Source organism: Oncorhynchus masou, chromosome 6, assembly GCF_036934945.1.
Source record: "Oncorhynchus masou masou isolate Uvic2021 chromosome 6, UVic_Omas_1.1, whole genome shotgun sequence".
NCBI classification, from domain to species: domain Eukaryota; kingdom Metazoa; phylum Chordata; class Actinopteri; order Salmoniformes; family Salmonidae; genus Oncorhynchus; species Oncorhynchus masou.
The window spans coordinates 42,150,142-42,165,554 of NC_088217.1; the positions used below are offsets into that span (position 1 = coordinate 42,150,142).

The 15,413-nt window shown below is 46.8% G+C and overlaps 1 protein-coding gene across 5 annotated transcripts in view; it reads right to left on the reverse strand.

Annotated features, from left to right (window-relative positions):
* The window catches only part of LOC135542073 (calcium-dependent secretion activator 1), a 186,757-nt gene that overhangs the window by 110,790 nt on the left and 60,554 nt on the right, over positions 1-15,413 (reverse strand). For all 5 annotated transcript variants that reach the window (XM_064968710.1, XM_064968708.1, XM_064968709.1 and 2 more), the window contains exons 4-6: positions 10,976-11,056; positions 10,386-10,619; positions 1,353-1,474 (exon numbers count right to left, since the gene is read on the reverse strand). In XM_064968710.1, coding sequence (XP_064824782.1) covers positions 1,353-1,474; positions 10,386-10,619; positions 10,976-11,056 — 437 coding nt within the window. The remainder of the gene's footprint in view (positions 1-1,352; positions 1,475-10,385; positions 10,620-10,975; positions 11,057-15,413) is intronic.

The window sequence follows — 15,413 nt, forward strand, 5'->3', positions numbered from 1 at the left end:
GCATCCCTTGCCATAGTTTAGACTGTAGACAATATCTACTCTCTATCTCTGTGCACTCAGGGCATAGAGACTGATAACTCTGACAGTAACAGATGACAAAACCCACTGCGCCACCTATTTCACATTAGGGTGTGTTACAGTAGCAGCGTGACCCTAAAACTACAATTAACATCTGTTCACTCAGAACAAGGCCCTCTTCAAGATGAACACTTCTGAATGAGTATTGATGGCTAGGGTACAGGGTTACTGTTACAAACTGTTTTAGCTACTATAGCTCTAGCAGGGGGTCTAGGACATACCATCCTGCTGTTCAAATCAGAAGGAGGGGAAGAGAGGAAATAGACTAAAAACAGAAGGCATGTAGGAAAGATAATGGAGCTAATATATTTTTTGAATAATATAATCTTTGAGCTCTAATAATAACCAAAATAAAAGCTAGACAGTCAAGGAAAATATACAATACCAAAAACAATTAATTCATTTTGAGTATTAATTGTATTATGTTTGAGCAAAATAATACAGCATAAGCCATGGCAAAATGTGTAGAATTGCAGGAAATCAGCAAAAATGTCTCTCAGCACCATGGAGAAATTTGTAGAATGAAACATTTGTGCCACGCTCTCATTGCCACTCCCCCTGCCACACCCACTACCTAAGCCCCTTTTTGATCCCAAAAAACCCTGGAGAGGACGGCAGAGAGAAGATGGGAGGGGGAGAGGGACGGCAGAGAGATGAGGGAAGAAGTACGGTAGAGAGAAGAGGGGAGGAGAAGGACGGAAGAGTGGTGATGAGTCCTGCATTATACATGAGGAAATATTTCCTTCTACTGACAATGATGAATTCATCATCTATATCAGGAAGAGATATGGATTACTTACTCATCTCCGATACTCTACATACATCTGTGAGTATCCTTTAATTAAAGCAAATGTCTCAACACATCCACACGTCCCACCTCAGTCACCTGCTAGAGAACACAAGCAGTGGCGCAACGTGCATGTTGGGTAATCAGTACGGCTCAGTGTCTACAACCTTGTTATCTGTGCCCTGATCCCACTCGCACAGGCAATATCATTACCACATCATGCTGTGCAGCTATGGCCAGAACATGAGGCCACCCAACGAGGACTCAAGACTTACTGCTCATATTAACACAATCTGTATCAGGTGCTGATAAATCTAAATGCAGTTATGTAGTTCCTAACCTGATTAGCTAACATGACTTTGTTTAGATAAAAAAATAATTAGAATGCACTGAACTTATTACCCAGTTACTAGGTATGTATTCGTAAATAACGCTGTAATGTCATGTATGTGCACAGCATATGTGCATGTGTTTGTGTCACACTCACGTTGGTTTGGAGGCCTCGGCCTGGTCAGTCTGGAGCTTATGCCCCCCCTCCACCTCCATGGTGCAGTAGACGATCCGATTGGGCGCCAGCGACTTTAACCCCTGAACCTCCACAATCACCACCTGAGAGAAAAATAAAAGCTTATCAGACACATATATACATTAGAGGTCGACCGATTATGATTTTTCAACGCCGATACCGATTATTGGAGGACCCCAAAAAAAAGCTGATACCGATTAATCGGGCGATTTAAAAAAAATATATTTTTAATAATGACAATTACAACAATACTGAATGAACACTTATTTTAACTTAATATAATACATCAATAAAATCAATTTAGCCTCAAGTAAATAATGAAACATGTTCAATTTGATTTAAATAATGCAAAAACAAAGTGTTGGAGAAGAAAGTAAAAGTGCAATATGTGCTACAGTGCCTTGCGAAAGTATTCGGCCCCGTTGAACTTTGCGACCTTTTGCCACATTTCAGGCTTCAAACATAAAGATATAAAACTGTATTTTTTTGTGAAGAATCAACAACAAGTGGGACACAATCATGAAGTGGAACGACATTTATTGGATATTTCAAACTTTTTTAACAAATCAAAAACTAAAAAATTGGGTGTGCAAAATTATTCAGCCCCTTTACTTTCAGTGCAGCAAACTCTCTCCAGAAGTTCAGTGAGGATCTCTGAATGATCCAATGTTGACCTAAATGACTAATGATGATAAAACATATGAAAGCTGGTGGTTCCTTTTAACATGAGTCTTCAATATTCCCAGGTAAGAAGTTTTAGCTTGTAGTTATTATAGGAATTATAGGACTATTTTCCTCTATACCATTTGTATTTCATTAACCTTTGCCTCTTGGATGTTCCTATAGGCACTTTAGTATTGCCAGTGTAACAGTATAGCTTCCGTCCATCTCCTCGCTCCTCCCTGAGCTCGCACCAGGAACACAAAGACAACAGCCACCCTTGAAGCAGCGTTACCCATGCAGAACAAGGGGAACAACTACTAGAAGCTTCAGAGCGAGTGACGTTTGAAACGCTATTAGTGCATGCTAACTAGCTAGCCATTTCACTTCGGTTACACGAGCCTCATCTCGGGAGTTGATAGGCTTGAAATCATAAACAGCGCAATGCTTGACGCACAACGAAGAGCTGCTGGCAAAACGCCCGAAAGTGCTGTTTGAAAGAATGTTTACACGCCTGCTTCTGCCTACCACCGCTCAGTCAGATACTTAGATACTTGTATGCTTGTATGCTCAGTCAGATTATATGCAACGCAGGACACGCTAGATAATATCTAGTAATATTATCCATGTGTAGTTAACTAGTGATTATGATTGATTGTTTTTTATAAGATAAGTTTAATGCTAGCTAGCAATTTACCTTGGCTTACTGCATTTGTGTAACAGGCAGTCTCCTTGTGGAGTGCAACGAGAGAGAGGCAGGTCGTTATTGCGTTGGACTAGTTAACTGTAAGGTTGCAAGATTGAATCCCCCGAGCTGACAAGGTGAAAATCTGTCGTTCTGCCCCTGAACGAGACAGTTAACCCACCGTTCATAGGCCGTCATTGAAAATAAGAACGTGTTCTTAACTGACTTGCCTAGTTAAATAAAAGGGCTAAAAAAATATATATATATTTTTTTAAATCGGCAAATTGGCGCCTAAAAATACCGATTTCCGATTGTTATGAAAACTTGAAATCTGCCCTAATTAATCGGCCATTCCGGCCATTCCGATTAATCGGTCAACCTCTAATATATATATATATATATATATATATATATATATATATATATTGTCACGCCTTGGTCTTAGTATTGTGTGTTTTAGTTTATTAGTTAGTCAGACCAGGGTGTGACATGGGGTTATTATGTATTGTATTTTCGTTTTGGGGTTTGTAGTGTTTGGGATTGTAGTTGATTAGGGGTGTGTGTGTGGTTAATTAGGTTGGCTGCCTGAGGCGGTTCTCAATCAGAGTCAGGTGCTTCTCGTTGTCGCTGATTGGGAACCGTATTTCGGTAGCCTGATTTTGCTTTGCATTTCGTGGGTGATTGTCCCTGTCTCTGTGTAGGTTGCACCAGTCAGGCTGTATTAGGTTTCGTTCTGTTTGTTGTTTTTTTGTATTTATTTAGTTATTCGTGTTAGTTCGTTCGTTTTGTCTTCTTTAAATAAACATGAGTAACTTACACGCTGCATTTCGGTCCGACTCTCCTTCAACAACAAAAGAACGCCGTTACACATATATATATATATATATATATATATACATATATAGATATATATATACACATACATATATACATATATATACACATACATATATATATATATATATACACATACATATATATATATATATATATACACATACATATATATATATATATATACACATACATATATATATATATACATACATATATATATATATACACATACATATATATATATACACATACATATATATATATATATACACATACATACATATATATTGTCATGTCTTGTTATGTCTGTTCCTGTCCTTTCTCTTCACTCTGTCTCTCTCTGCTGGTCTTTTTAGGTTACCTTCTCTGTCTCTCATTCTTCAGCTGTTCTACATCTCCCCTAACTAGCTCATTCACTCTTCCCCACCTGTTCTCTCTTCCCCCTCTGATTAGGTCTCTATTTCTCTCTCTGTTCCTGCTACTTTCAGTGTCTGATTCTTGTTTGTGTTTTTGATGCCAGAAGCAAGCTGTCGTCTCGTTTGCTTCCACCTTGTCCTGTCCTGTCGGAGTCTGCCTGGCAGGTGCATCCTGCACTATACTAACGTTCTTTTTATTCCGCTGACAACGTTGGAAGAGGATTTATGCCATTCCTGTTTTTTCATTAAAGAACTCTGTTTTCTGTTAAAACCGCTTTTGGGTCTTCACTCAAGTTCATAACAGAAGAATCAGACCAAGAATGGACCCAGCGGCTCCGGACCCTTTTCACTCCGCCGTCGAGATCCAGGGAGCGATGCTAGGCAGACACGAGGAGGAATTGTCTGCTGCTCAACATGCCGTTGAGACCCTGGCCGTCCAAGTCTCCGACCTCACAAGACAGGTTCACCAACTCCACCTCGATCCACCGCCCACTTCCAGGGTTTCCGAGTCTCCGGAGCCCAGGATCAACAACCCGCCGTGTTACTCTGGGGAGCCCACTGAGTGCCGCTCATTCCTCACTCAGTGTGATGTGGTGTTCTCTCTCCAGCCCAACACTTACTCCAGGAGCGCAGCCCGCATCGCCTACGTCATTTCTCTCCTTACCGGACGGGCGCGTGAGTGGGGCACGGCAGTCTGGGAGGCGAGGGCTGAGTGTATTAACCAGTATCAGGACTTTAAGGAGGAGATGATACGGGTTTTTGACCGTTCTGTTTTTGGCGAGGAGGCTTCCAGGGCCCTGTCTTCCCTATGTCAGGGGAATCGATCCATAACGGATTATTCTATTGAGTTTCGCACTCTCGCTGCCTCTAGTGACTGGAACGAGCCGGCTTTGCTCGCTCGTTTTCTGGAGGGTCTCCTCGTCGAGGTTAAGGATGAGATCCTCTCCCGGGAGGTTCCTTCCAGTCTGGACTCCTTAATAGCTCTCGCTATTCGCATAGAGCGACGGTTTGATCTTCGTCGCCGAGCTCGTGGAAAGGAGCTCGCGTTCTCCGTTGCTCCCCTCTCCACATCACTGCCACCTGCCGCATCACTGCCACCCTCCTCCGCCGGCTCGGATGCTGAGCCTATGCAGCTGGGGGCATCCGCATCTCGGCCAAGGAGAGGGAACGGAGAATCACCAATCGCCTCTGTCTCTACTGCGGCTCCGCTGGTCATTTTGTCACCTCATGTCCAGTAAAAGCCAGAGCTCATCAGTAAGAGGAGGGCTACTGGTGAGCGCAACTACTCAGGCCTCTCCTTCTGGATCACGCACTACCTTTCCGGTCCATCTCCGCTGGCCCGGTTCATCTGCTTCCTGCAGTGCCTTGATAGACTCTGGGGCGGAGGGCTGTTTTATGGACGAGACCTGGGCTCGGGAACATGACATTCCTCTCAGACAGTTAGGGGAGCCCACGGCCTTGTTCGCTTTAGATGGTAGTTCTCTCCCCAAGATTCAGCGTGAGACGCTGCCTTTAACCCTCACTGTCTCTGGTAATCATAGCGAAACCATTTCTTTTTTAATTTTTCTTTCACCTTTTACACCTGTTGTTTTGGGTCATCCCTGGCTAGTGCGCCATAACCCTTCTATTAATTGGTCTAGTAATACTATCCTATCCTGGAATGTTTCTTGTCATGTAACCTGTTTAATGTCTGCTATCCCTCCTGTTTCCTCTGTCTCTTCTTCACAGGAGGAGCCTGGCGATTTGACAGGGGTGCCGGAGGAGTATCACGATCTGCGCACGGTGTTCAGTCGTTCCAAGGCCACTTCTCTCCCTCCACACCGGTCGTATGACTGTAGTATTGATCTCCTTCCGGGAACTACTCCCCCGGGGTAGATTATACTCTCTGTCGGCTCCCGAACGTAAGGCTCTCGAGGATTATTTGTCGGTTTCGCTCGACGCCGGTACCATAGTCTCCTCCTCCTCTCCCGCCGGAGCGGGGTTTTTTTGTTCAGAAGAAGGACGGGTCCCTGCGCCCATGCGTGGATTATCGAGGCTGAATGACATAACAGTTAAGAATCGTTATCCGCTTCCTCTTATGTCTTCAGCCTTCGAGATCCTGCAGGGAGCCAGGTTTTTCACCAAATTGGACCTTCGTAACGCCTACCATCTCGTGCGCATCAGGGAGGGGGACGAGTGGAAGACGGCGTTTAACACTCCGTTAGGGCACTTTGAATACCGGGTTCTTCCTTTCGGCCTCGTTAACGCTCCAGCTGTCTTTCAGGCACTAGTTAACGACGTCCTGAGAGACATGCTGAACATTTTTGTTTTCGTTTACATGGACGATATCCTGATTTTTTCACCGTCTCTCTCGATTCATGTTCAGCACGTGCGACGCGTCCTCCAGCGCCTTTTGGAGAACTGTCTTTATGTGAAGGCTGAGAAGTGCACTTTTCATGCCGCCTCTGTCCCTTTTCTCGGTTCCGTTATTTCCGCTGAGGGCATTAAGATGGATCCCGCTAAGGTCCAGGCTGTCATTGATTGGCCCGTTCCTAAGTCACGCGTCGAGCTGCAGCGCTTTCTGGGCTTCGCTAATTTCTATCGTCGTTTCATCCGTAATTTCGGTCAGGTGGCAGCTCCTCTCACAGCCCTTACTTCTGTTAAGACGTGCTTTAAGTGGTCCGTTTCCGCCCAGGGAGCTTTTGATCTTCTTAAGAATCGTTTTACATCCGCACCTATTCTTGTTACACCTGACATCTCTAGACAGTTTGTTGTTGAGGTTGACGCGTCAGAGGTGGGCGTGGGAGCCATTCTTTCTCAGCGCTCTCTCTCTGACGGCAAGGTCCATCCTTGCGCGTTTTTCTCTCATCGCTTATCGCCGTCAGAACGTAACTATGATGTTGGTAATCGCGAACTGCTCGCCATCCGCTTAGCCCTAGGCGAATGGCGACAGTGGTTGGAGGGGCGACCGTTCCTTTTGTCGTTTGGACTGACCATAGGAACCTTGAGTACATCCGTTCAGCCAAACGACTTAATGCGCGTCAGGCTCGTTGGGCTCTGTTTTTCGCTCGTTTCGAGTTTGTTATTTCTTATCATCCGGGCTCAAAAACACCAAACCTGATGCTTTATCTCGTCTCTTCAGTTCTTCTGAGGTCTCCACCGACCCCGATGGGATTCTCCCTGAGGGGCGTGTTGTCGGGTTGACTGTCTGGGAATTGAGAGGCAGGTAAAGCAAGCACTCGCTCACACTCCGTCGCCGCGAGCTTGTCCTAGGAACCTTCTGTTCGTTCCCGTTCCTTCTCGTCCGGCCGTTCTTCAGTGGGCCCACTCTGCCAAGTTAGCCGGCCACCCCGGCGTTCGGGGTACGCTCGCTTCCATTCGCCAGCGTTTCTGGTGGCCCACTCGGGAACGTGACGCGCGTCGATTTGTCGCCGCTTGTTCGGTCTGCGCGCAGACTAAATCTGGGAACTCTCCTCCTGCCGGCCGCCTCAGACCGCTTCCCATTCCCTCTCGACCGTGGTCTCACATCGCTTTAGATTTTATCACCGGACTGCCTTCATCAGCGGGGAAGACAGTTATTCTTACGGTTGTCGATAGATTCTCTAAGGCGGCTCATTTCATTCCTCTCGATAAGCTCCCTTCTGCTAAGGAGACGGCTCAGATCATTATCGAGAATGTTTTCCGAATTCATGGCCTTCCGTCTGACGTCGTTTCTGACAGAGGCCCGCAGTTCACGTCTCAATTTTGGAGGGAGTTTTGCCGTTTGATTGGGGCTTCTGTCAGTCTCTCATCCGGCTTTCATCCCCAGTCAAGTCGGTCAAGCCGAACGGGCCAATCAGACTGTTGGTCGCATTTTACGCAGTCTTTCTTTTCGTAACCCTGCGTCTTGGTCAGAACAGCTCCCCTGGGCAGAGTACGCCCACAACTCGCTTCCCTCGTCTGCTACCGGTCTATCCCCTTTTCAGAGTAGCCTCGGGTACCAGCCTCCGCTGTTCTCATCTCAGCTCGCCGAGTCCTGCGTCCCCTCCGCTCAGGCTTTTGTCCAGCGTTGCGCGCACCTGGAAGGGGTCAGGTCGGCACTTTGCCGTAATAGGGCGCAGACTGTGAGGGCCGCTAATAAGCGTAGGACCAAGAGTCCTAGATATTGTTGCGGTCAGAGAGTATGGCTCTCCACTCAGAACCTTCCCCTTAAGACAGCTTCTCGCAAGTTGGCCCCGCGGTTCATTGGTCCGTTCCGTATTTCTCAGGTCGTTAATCCTGTCGCAGTGCGACTTATTCTCCAGCTATCTTCGTCGCGTTCACCCGGTCTTCCATGTCTCCTGTGTTAAGCCCGTTCTTCGCGCCCCCGCTCGTCCCTCCCCCCATCCTTGTCGAGGCGCACCCATCTACAGGGTTCGTAAGATTTTGGACATGCGCCCTCGGGGCCGTGGTCATCAGTACCTAGTGGATTGGGAGGGGTACGGTCCTGAGGAGAGGAGTTGGGTTCCCTCTCGGGACGTGCTGGACCGTTCGCTGATCGATGATTTCCTCCGTTGCCGCCAGGTTTCCTCCTCGAGTGCGCCAGGAGGCGCTCGGTGAGTGGGGGGGTACTGTCATGTCTTGTTATGTCTGTTCCTGTCCTTTCTCTTCACTCTGTCTCTCTCTGCTGGTCTTTTTAGGTTACCTTCTCTGTCTCTCATTCTTCAGCTGTTCTACATCTCCCCTAACTAGCTCATTCACTCTTCCCCACCTGTTCTCTCTTCCCCCTCTGATTAGGTCTCTATTTCTCTCTCTGTTCCTGCTACTTTCAGTGTCTGATTCTTGTTTGTGTTTTTGATGCCAGAAGCAAGCTGTCGTCTCGTTTGCTTCCACCTTGTCCTGTCCTGTCGGAGTCTGCCTGGCAGGTGCATCCTGCACTATACTAACGTTCTTTTTATTCCGCTGACAACGTTGGAAGAGGATTTATGCCATTCCTGTTTTTTCATTAAAGAACTCTGTTTTCTGTTAAAACCGCTTTTGGGTCTTCACTCAAGTTCATAACATATATATACACATACATACATATATATATATATATATATATATATATATATATATATATATATATACACATACATATATATATATATATCACTTATTTCCAACACACATCTGCTGCTACAAACTAGTTTCAGACACAAACACAAAATTACATTTAACAGATAGAGCACTGTTAAATATACTGATACTACTATAAAGAAACAGCTTCGTTGGTTTTTCACAGACATGAGCTGCCCAGATCAGCTCAGCCTCTGATCTACAGCCATGTCCCCTGAAACCCGCAGAATAGGGAGTGTAAAACATTACGACTGCTGCAACAAACATTTCTGAGGTATACGAGAGAGGGACAATGTCCCATAAGACATTAATCATCAGAGTCTACAGTGCCTCCAGAAAGTATTCATACCACTTGACTTAAAGTAGTCCACATTTTATTGTGTTACAGCTTGAATTCAAAATGGATTAAATGGATAATTTCTCACCCATTTACACACAATACCCTATAATGACAAAGTGCTTAGCTCTATTACATTTATTTTTATCCTCAAAACTCTCTAGTCCTTGTTGATGACAAGCATACCCAAAACATGATGCAGCTACCACCATCCTTGAATATATGAAGAGTGGTACTCAGTGATGTGTTGTGTTCAATTTGCCCCAAACAGAACACTTTGTATTCAGGACATAAAGTTAATTTCTTTGCCACATTCTTTGCAGTTTTACTTTAGTGCTTTATTGCAAACAGGATGCATGTTTAGGAATATTTTTGTTCTGTACAGACTTCCTTCATTTCATGCTGTCATTTAGATTAGTATGGTAGAGTAACTGCAGTAAGATGTTGATTGATCCTCAGTTCTCCTGTTACAGCCATTAAACTCTGTAACTGTTTCAAAGTTACCATTGGCCTCATGGTGAAATCCCTGAGCGGTTTCCTTCCTCTCCGGCAACTGAGTTAGGAATGACACCTGTATCTTTGTAGTGACTGGGTGTATTGATACACCACCCAAAGTGTAATTAATAACTTCACCATGCTCAAAGGAAAATTCAATGTATGTCTACATTTTTTTTTACCCATCTACCAATAGGTGCCCTTCTTTGCAAGGTGTTGGAAAACCTGCCTGGTCTTTGTGGTTTGTGAATCTGAGTTTGAAATTCTCTGCTCGATTGATGGACCTTACAGATATTTATGTGTGGGGTACAGAGATGAGGTCATTCAAAAAATCCTGTTAAAACACAATTATTGTACACAGAGTCCCTGCAACTTATTATGTGATGTGTTAAACACATTTTTACTCCTGAACTTATTTATGCTTGACATAACGGGTTGAACATTTATTGACTCTAGATATTTCTGTGTCTCAGGCAGGCTGTGTGAGCTGCAGTGTTAACCAACCATACCTCCAGTGTGAAGGAGAGCACCACATCAGACTTGGACAGCGTGTTCTCGTCCTCCTGGCCCATGTCTATGATGGAGGTGTTGTGCCCTCGTTTGAGCTTCTGCAGTTTGAACTCTCCTCCCTTGGACACGGGCATGCTCTCCAGGTTAGCCATCAGCAGGTTCACTGAGGATCTCAGCTCCTCTATGAACATGGCCTCCATCTCTTTGGACACAAACTTGGGAAACTTGCCGCCCTGTTATACAGAAGCACGCAGGCAAACACACAGGGACATACACACGCAGGCACATTATCACACACACGTCCATAGTGAAGTCTATGACCATAAAGTGTACAGTATTTTTTAAAGAGGATGTTTATTCATGTGTACTCCTGCCCTGAGTCTACCTCTGCTTTTACATTATTGAGGCTGTTTTGCTCATGTGAGGGCCTACGGTTCACAACACACACACTGTAGTACCTCTACTACTTAGTGTATAGGCCTTAGGCCTACTGCCTTCTACAGTATCTGTTACAGCTCTGGTGAGGTGATTTAAGAGGGGTGGGTTAGTGTCTAATTCTCTACTTTACTTTCAGGTAGTGGTGTCTTACCCTGGCGATCTGATCAGCCATCTGCAGTCGTCCGTCCAGTTCTCTCCTGATCTGTGCAGCCTGCTCGTCTGGGTTATCAAGCTGGAAACGAACACAACGAGAGAAGATTTCATCATGACATAAGCCTGACATACAGCGTTTACTGTCGCCTAAGAAGTGACATAGGCCTTACACACAACCTCCATTACAAGCCTTTGTGATGCCCATGACCATAGACTAATGGTGATGACATAGTATTACCTCATCATCCTTGGGAATGATTTTCAAAAGGATCATTGTCTGTAGTAATGTATGAATGTATCAACATGGAGCGACTTGCATCGTACTTGTAAACCCCACTAAAGTGATGAGCTGGAATCAATATCATTTCCATTTGAATTCCATCACGTCCCCTCCGGTGGGAAAGATGATCGATATTCAACCACTGTCAAATGATTGTGTTCCTATGTTAAAGGGGGAATCAGCAGTTGAAACCATGTTTCGGTAAAAAGCTGAGGAATGGGGCTGGAGAAATACAACAACTTTCAAGTTCAAAAACAGAGCTATGGATCCAAGGACTGACCATCCATGCTATCAAAATGATAGTTTAACATTTTTGTAGTAATATCGTGTTTGTATAGTTCCGTGTGGCTGAGTTGGTAGAGCATGTCGCTTCTAATGCTAAGGTTATGGCGAACCAGTATGAAAATATATGCACTCATGACTGTAAGTCACTCTTGTCTGCTAAATGACTCAAATGTAATGTCAAATGTTTACATTTACTTTGTTTACAAACATTGGAGTAAAACAGGTTTATATTTTGGGTTCTGATGGGTTATGACAGTTGAACTAAGCACATGATGCATTTATAAGTAATCTTCAAGAAACAATGGTTACATATCATTAATATAGTCCAAAAATGGATGTAGCAACTGCAGATTGCCCCATTAATGATGCTTGTTTAAAGCTCTGGTTCAGTTCTATGAATTTGTTCATTGACTATTCACTGAGTGTACAGAACATTAGGAACAACTGCTCTTTCCATGACATAAAATAACCATGTGAATCCAGGTAAAATGGGCAAGACAAAATATTTAAGTGCCTTTGAACGGGTGGTATGGTAGTAGGTGCCAGGCGCACCGGTTTGAGTGTGTCAAGAACTGCAACGCTGCTGGGATTTTCATGCTCAACCATTTCCCGTGTGTATCAGGAATGGTCCACCACCCAAAGGACATCAAGCCAACTTGACACAGCTGTGGGAAGCATTGGAGTCAATATCTATGTGGAACGCTTTCGTCACCTATTACAGTCCCACGCCCCGACTAATTGAGTCTGTTCTGAGGACAAAAAGGGGTGCAACTCAAATCAAATCAAATTTATTTATATAGCCCTTCGTACATCAGCTGATATCTCAAAGTGCTGTACAGAAACCCAGCCTATAACCCCAAACAGCAAGCAATGCAGGTGTAGAAGCACAGTGGTTAGGAAAAACTCCCTAGAAAGGCCAAAACCTAGGAAGAAACCTAGAGAGGAACCAGGCTATGTGGGGTGGCCAGTCCTCTTCTGGCTGTGCCGGGTAGAGATTATAACAGAACATGGCCAAGATGTTCAAATGTTCATAAATGACCAGCATGGTCGAATAATAATAAGGCAGAACAGTTGAAACTGGAGCAGCAGCACGGCCAGGTGGACTGGGGACAGCAAGGAGTCATCATATCAGGTAGTCCTGGGGCATGGTCCTAGAGCTCAGGTCCTCCGAGAGAGAGAAGGAGAGAATTAGAGAACGCACACTTAGATTCACACAGGACACCGAATTGGACAGGAGAAGTACTCCAGATATAACAAACTGACCCCAGCACCCCGACACATAAACTACTGCAGCATAAATACTGGAGGCTGAGACAGGAGGGGTCAGGAGACACTGTGGCCCCATCCGAGGACACCCCCGGACAGGGCCAAACTGTAACGGCGTTCTTCATTTGTCGCAAGAAAGTCGGACCGAAATGCAGCGTGTTGGTTACTCATGTTTTTAATGGAACAAATGACGATACACGAAATAACAAAAACAACAAACGGAACGTGAAAAAACCTATACAGCCTGTCTGGTGAACACTAACACAGAGACAGGAACAATCACCCACGAAATACAAAGTGAAACCCTGGCTACCTAAATACGGTTCCCAATCAGAGACAACGAGAATCACCTGACTCTGATTGAGAACCGCCTCAGGCAGCCAAGCCTATACAACACCCCTACTCAGCCGCAATCCCAAATACTACAAAACCCCACTAGGAAATACAACAACATAAACCCATGTCACACCCTGGCCTGACCAACTAATTAATGAAAACACAAAATACTAAGACCAAGGCGTGACAGAACCCCCCCCTAAGGTAGGGACTCCCGGACGCACCTCAAAACCATAGGGAGGGTCCGGGTGGGCGTCTTTCCATGGTGGCGGTTCCGGCTCGGGACATGGACCCCACTCCATAAATGTCATAGTTCCTCCCCTTCGCGTCCTGGGATGATCCACCCTCGCCGCCGACCATGGCCTAATAGTCCTCACCCAGAACCCCACTGAACTGAGGAGCAGCTCGGGACTGAGGGGCAGCTCGGGACTGAGGGGCAGCTCGGGACTGAGGGGCAGCCCAGTACTGAGAGGAAGCCCAGTACTGAGAGGAAGCCCAGTACTGAGATGAAGCCCAGCCAGGCAGTTGAATCCGGCAGATCCTGGCTGACTGGCGGATCTGGAAGAGTCTGGTTGACTGGCAGATCTGGAAGAGTCTGGCTGACTGGCAGATCTGGAAGAGTCTGGCTGACTGGCAGATCTGGAAGAGTCTGGCTGACTGGCAGATCTGGAAGAGTCTGGCAGATCTGGAAGAGTCTGGCAGATCTGGAAGAGTCTGGCTGACTGGCAGATCTGGAAGAGTCTGGCTGACTGACAGATCTGGAAGAGTCTGGCTGAATGGCAGATCTGGAAGAGTCTGGCTGACTGGCAGATCTGGAAGAGTCTGGCTGACTGGCAGATCTGGAAGAGTCTGGCTGACTGGCAGATCTGGAAGAGTCTGGCTGACTGGCAGATCTGGAAGAGTCTGGCTGACTGGCAGATCTGGAAGAGTCTGGCTGTCTGGCAGATCTGGAAGAGTCTGGCTGACTGGCAGATCTGGACAGACTGGCGGCGCTGGGCAGACTGGCGGCGCTGGACAGACTGGCGGCGCTGGGCAGACTGACGACGCTGGGCAGACTGGCGACGCTGGGCAGACTGGCGACGCTGGGCAGACTGGCAGCTCCTTGCAGACTGGCAGCTCCTTGCAGACTGGCAGCTCCTTGCAGACTGGCAGATCTAGCTGCTCCATGCAGACTAGCAGCTCAGGCTGCTCCGAACAGGCAGGAGGCTCCGGTAGCGCGGGAGAGGAGAAAGGCTCCGACAGGGCAGGAGAGGCGAGGCGCACTGTAGGCCTGATGCGTGGTGCTGGCACTGGTGGTATTGGGCCGAGGACACGCACAGGAAGCCTGGTGTGGGGAGCTGCTACCGGAGGGCTGGGGTGTGGAGGTGGTACTGGATAGACCGGACCGTGCAGGCGCACTGGAGCTCTTGAGCACCGAGCCTGCCCAACCTTACCTGGTTGAATACTCTCGGTTGCCCTGCCAGTGCTGCGAGGTGGAATAGCCCGCACTGGGCTATGTAGGCGAACCGGAGACACCGAGCGCAAGGCTGGTGCCATGTAAGCCGGCCCAAGGAGACGCACTGGGGACCAGATGCGTAGAGCCGGCTTCATGGCATTTGGCACGACGCTCAATCTAGCCCGGCCGATACGAGGAGCTGAAATATACCGCACCGGGCTATGCACCCGCACTGGGGACACCGTGCGCACCACTGCATAACACGGTGCCTGCCCGGTCTCTCTAGCCCCCCGGTAAGCACAGGGAGTTTGCGCAGGTCTCCTACCTGGCGTAGCCATACTCCCTGATAGCCCCCCCCAAGAAATTTTTGGGGCTGATTCCCGGGCTTCCATCCACGTCGCCGTGCTGCCTCCTCATACCAGCGCCTCTCCGCTTTAGCCGCTTCTAGTTCCTCCTTGGGGCGGCGATATTCACCAGGCTGAGCCCAGGGTCCTTTTCCGTCCAGTTCTTCCTCCCATGTCCAATTCTCCAAGTGGTGTAGCCTCTCCCACTGAAGCTGCTTCTGTTGCCTCACCTGTGGCTCCTGCCTGTTAACACGCTGCTCGGTCCGTGTGTGGTGGGTGATTCTGTAACGGCGTTCTTCGTTTGTCGCAAGAAAATCGGACCGTAATGCAGCGTGTTGGTTACTCATGTTTTTAATGGAACAAATGACGATACACGAAATAACAAAAACAACAAACGGAACGTGAAAAAACCTATACAGCCTGTCTTGTGAACACTAACACAGAGACAGGAACAATCACCCACGAAATACAAAGTGAAACCCTGGCTACC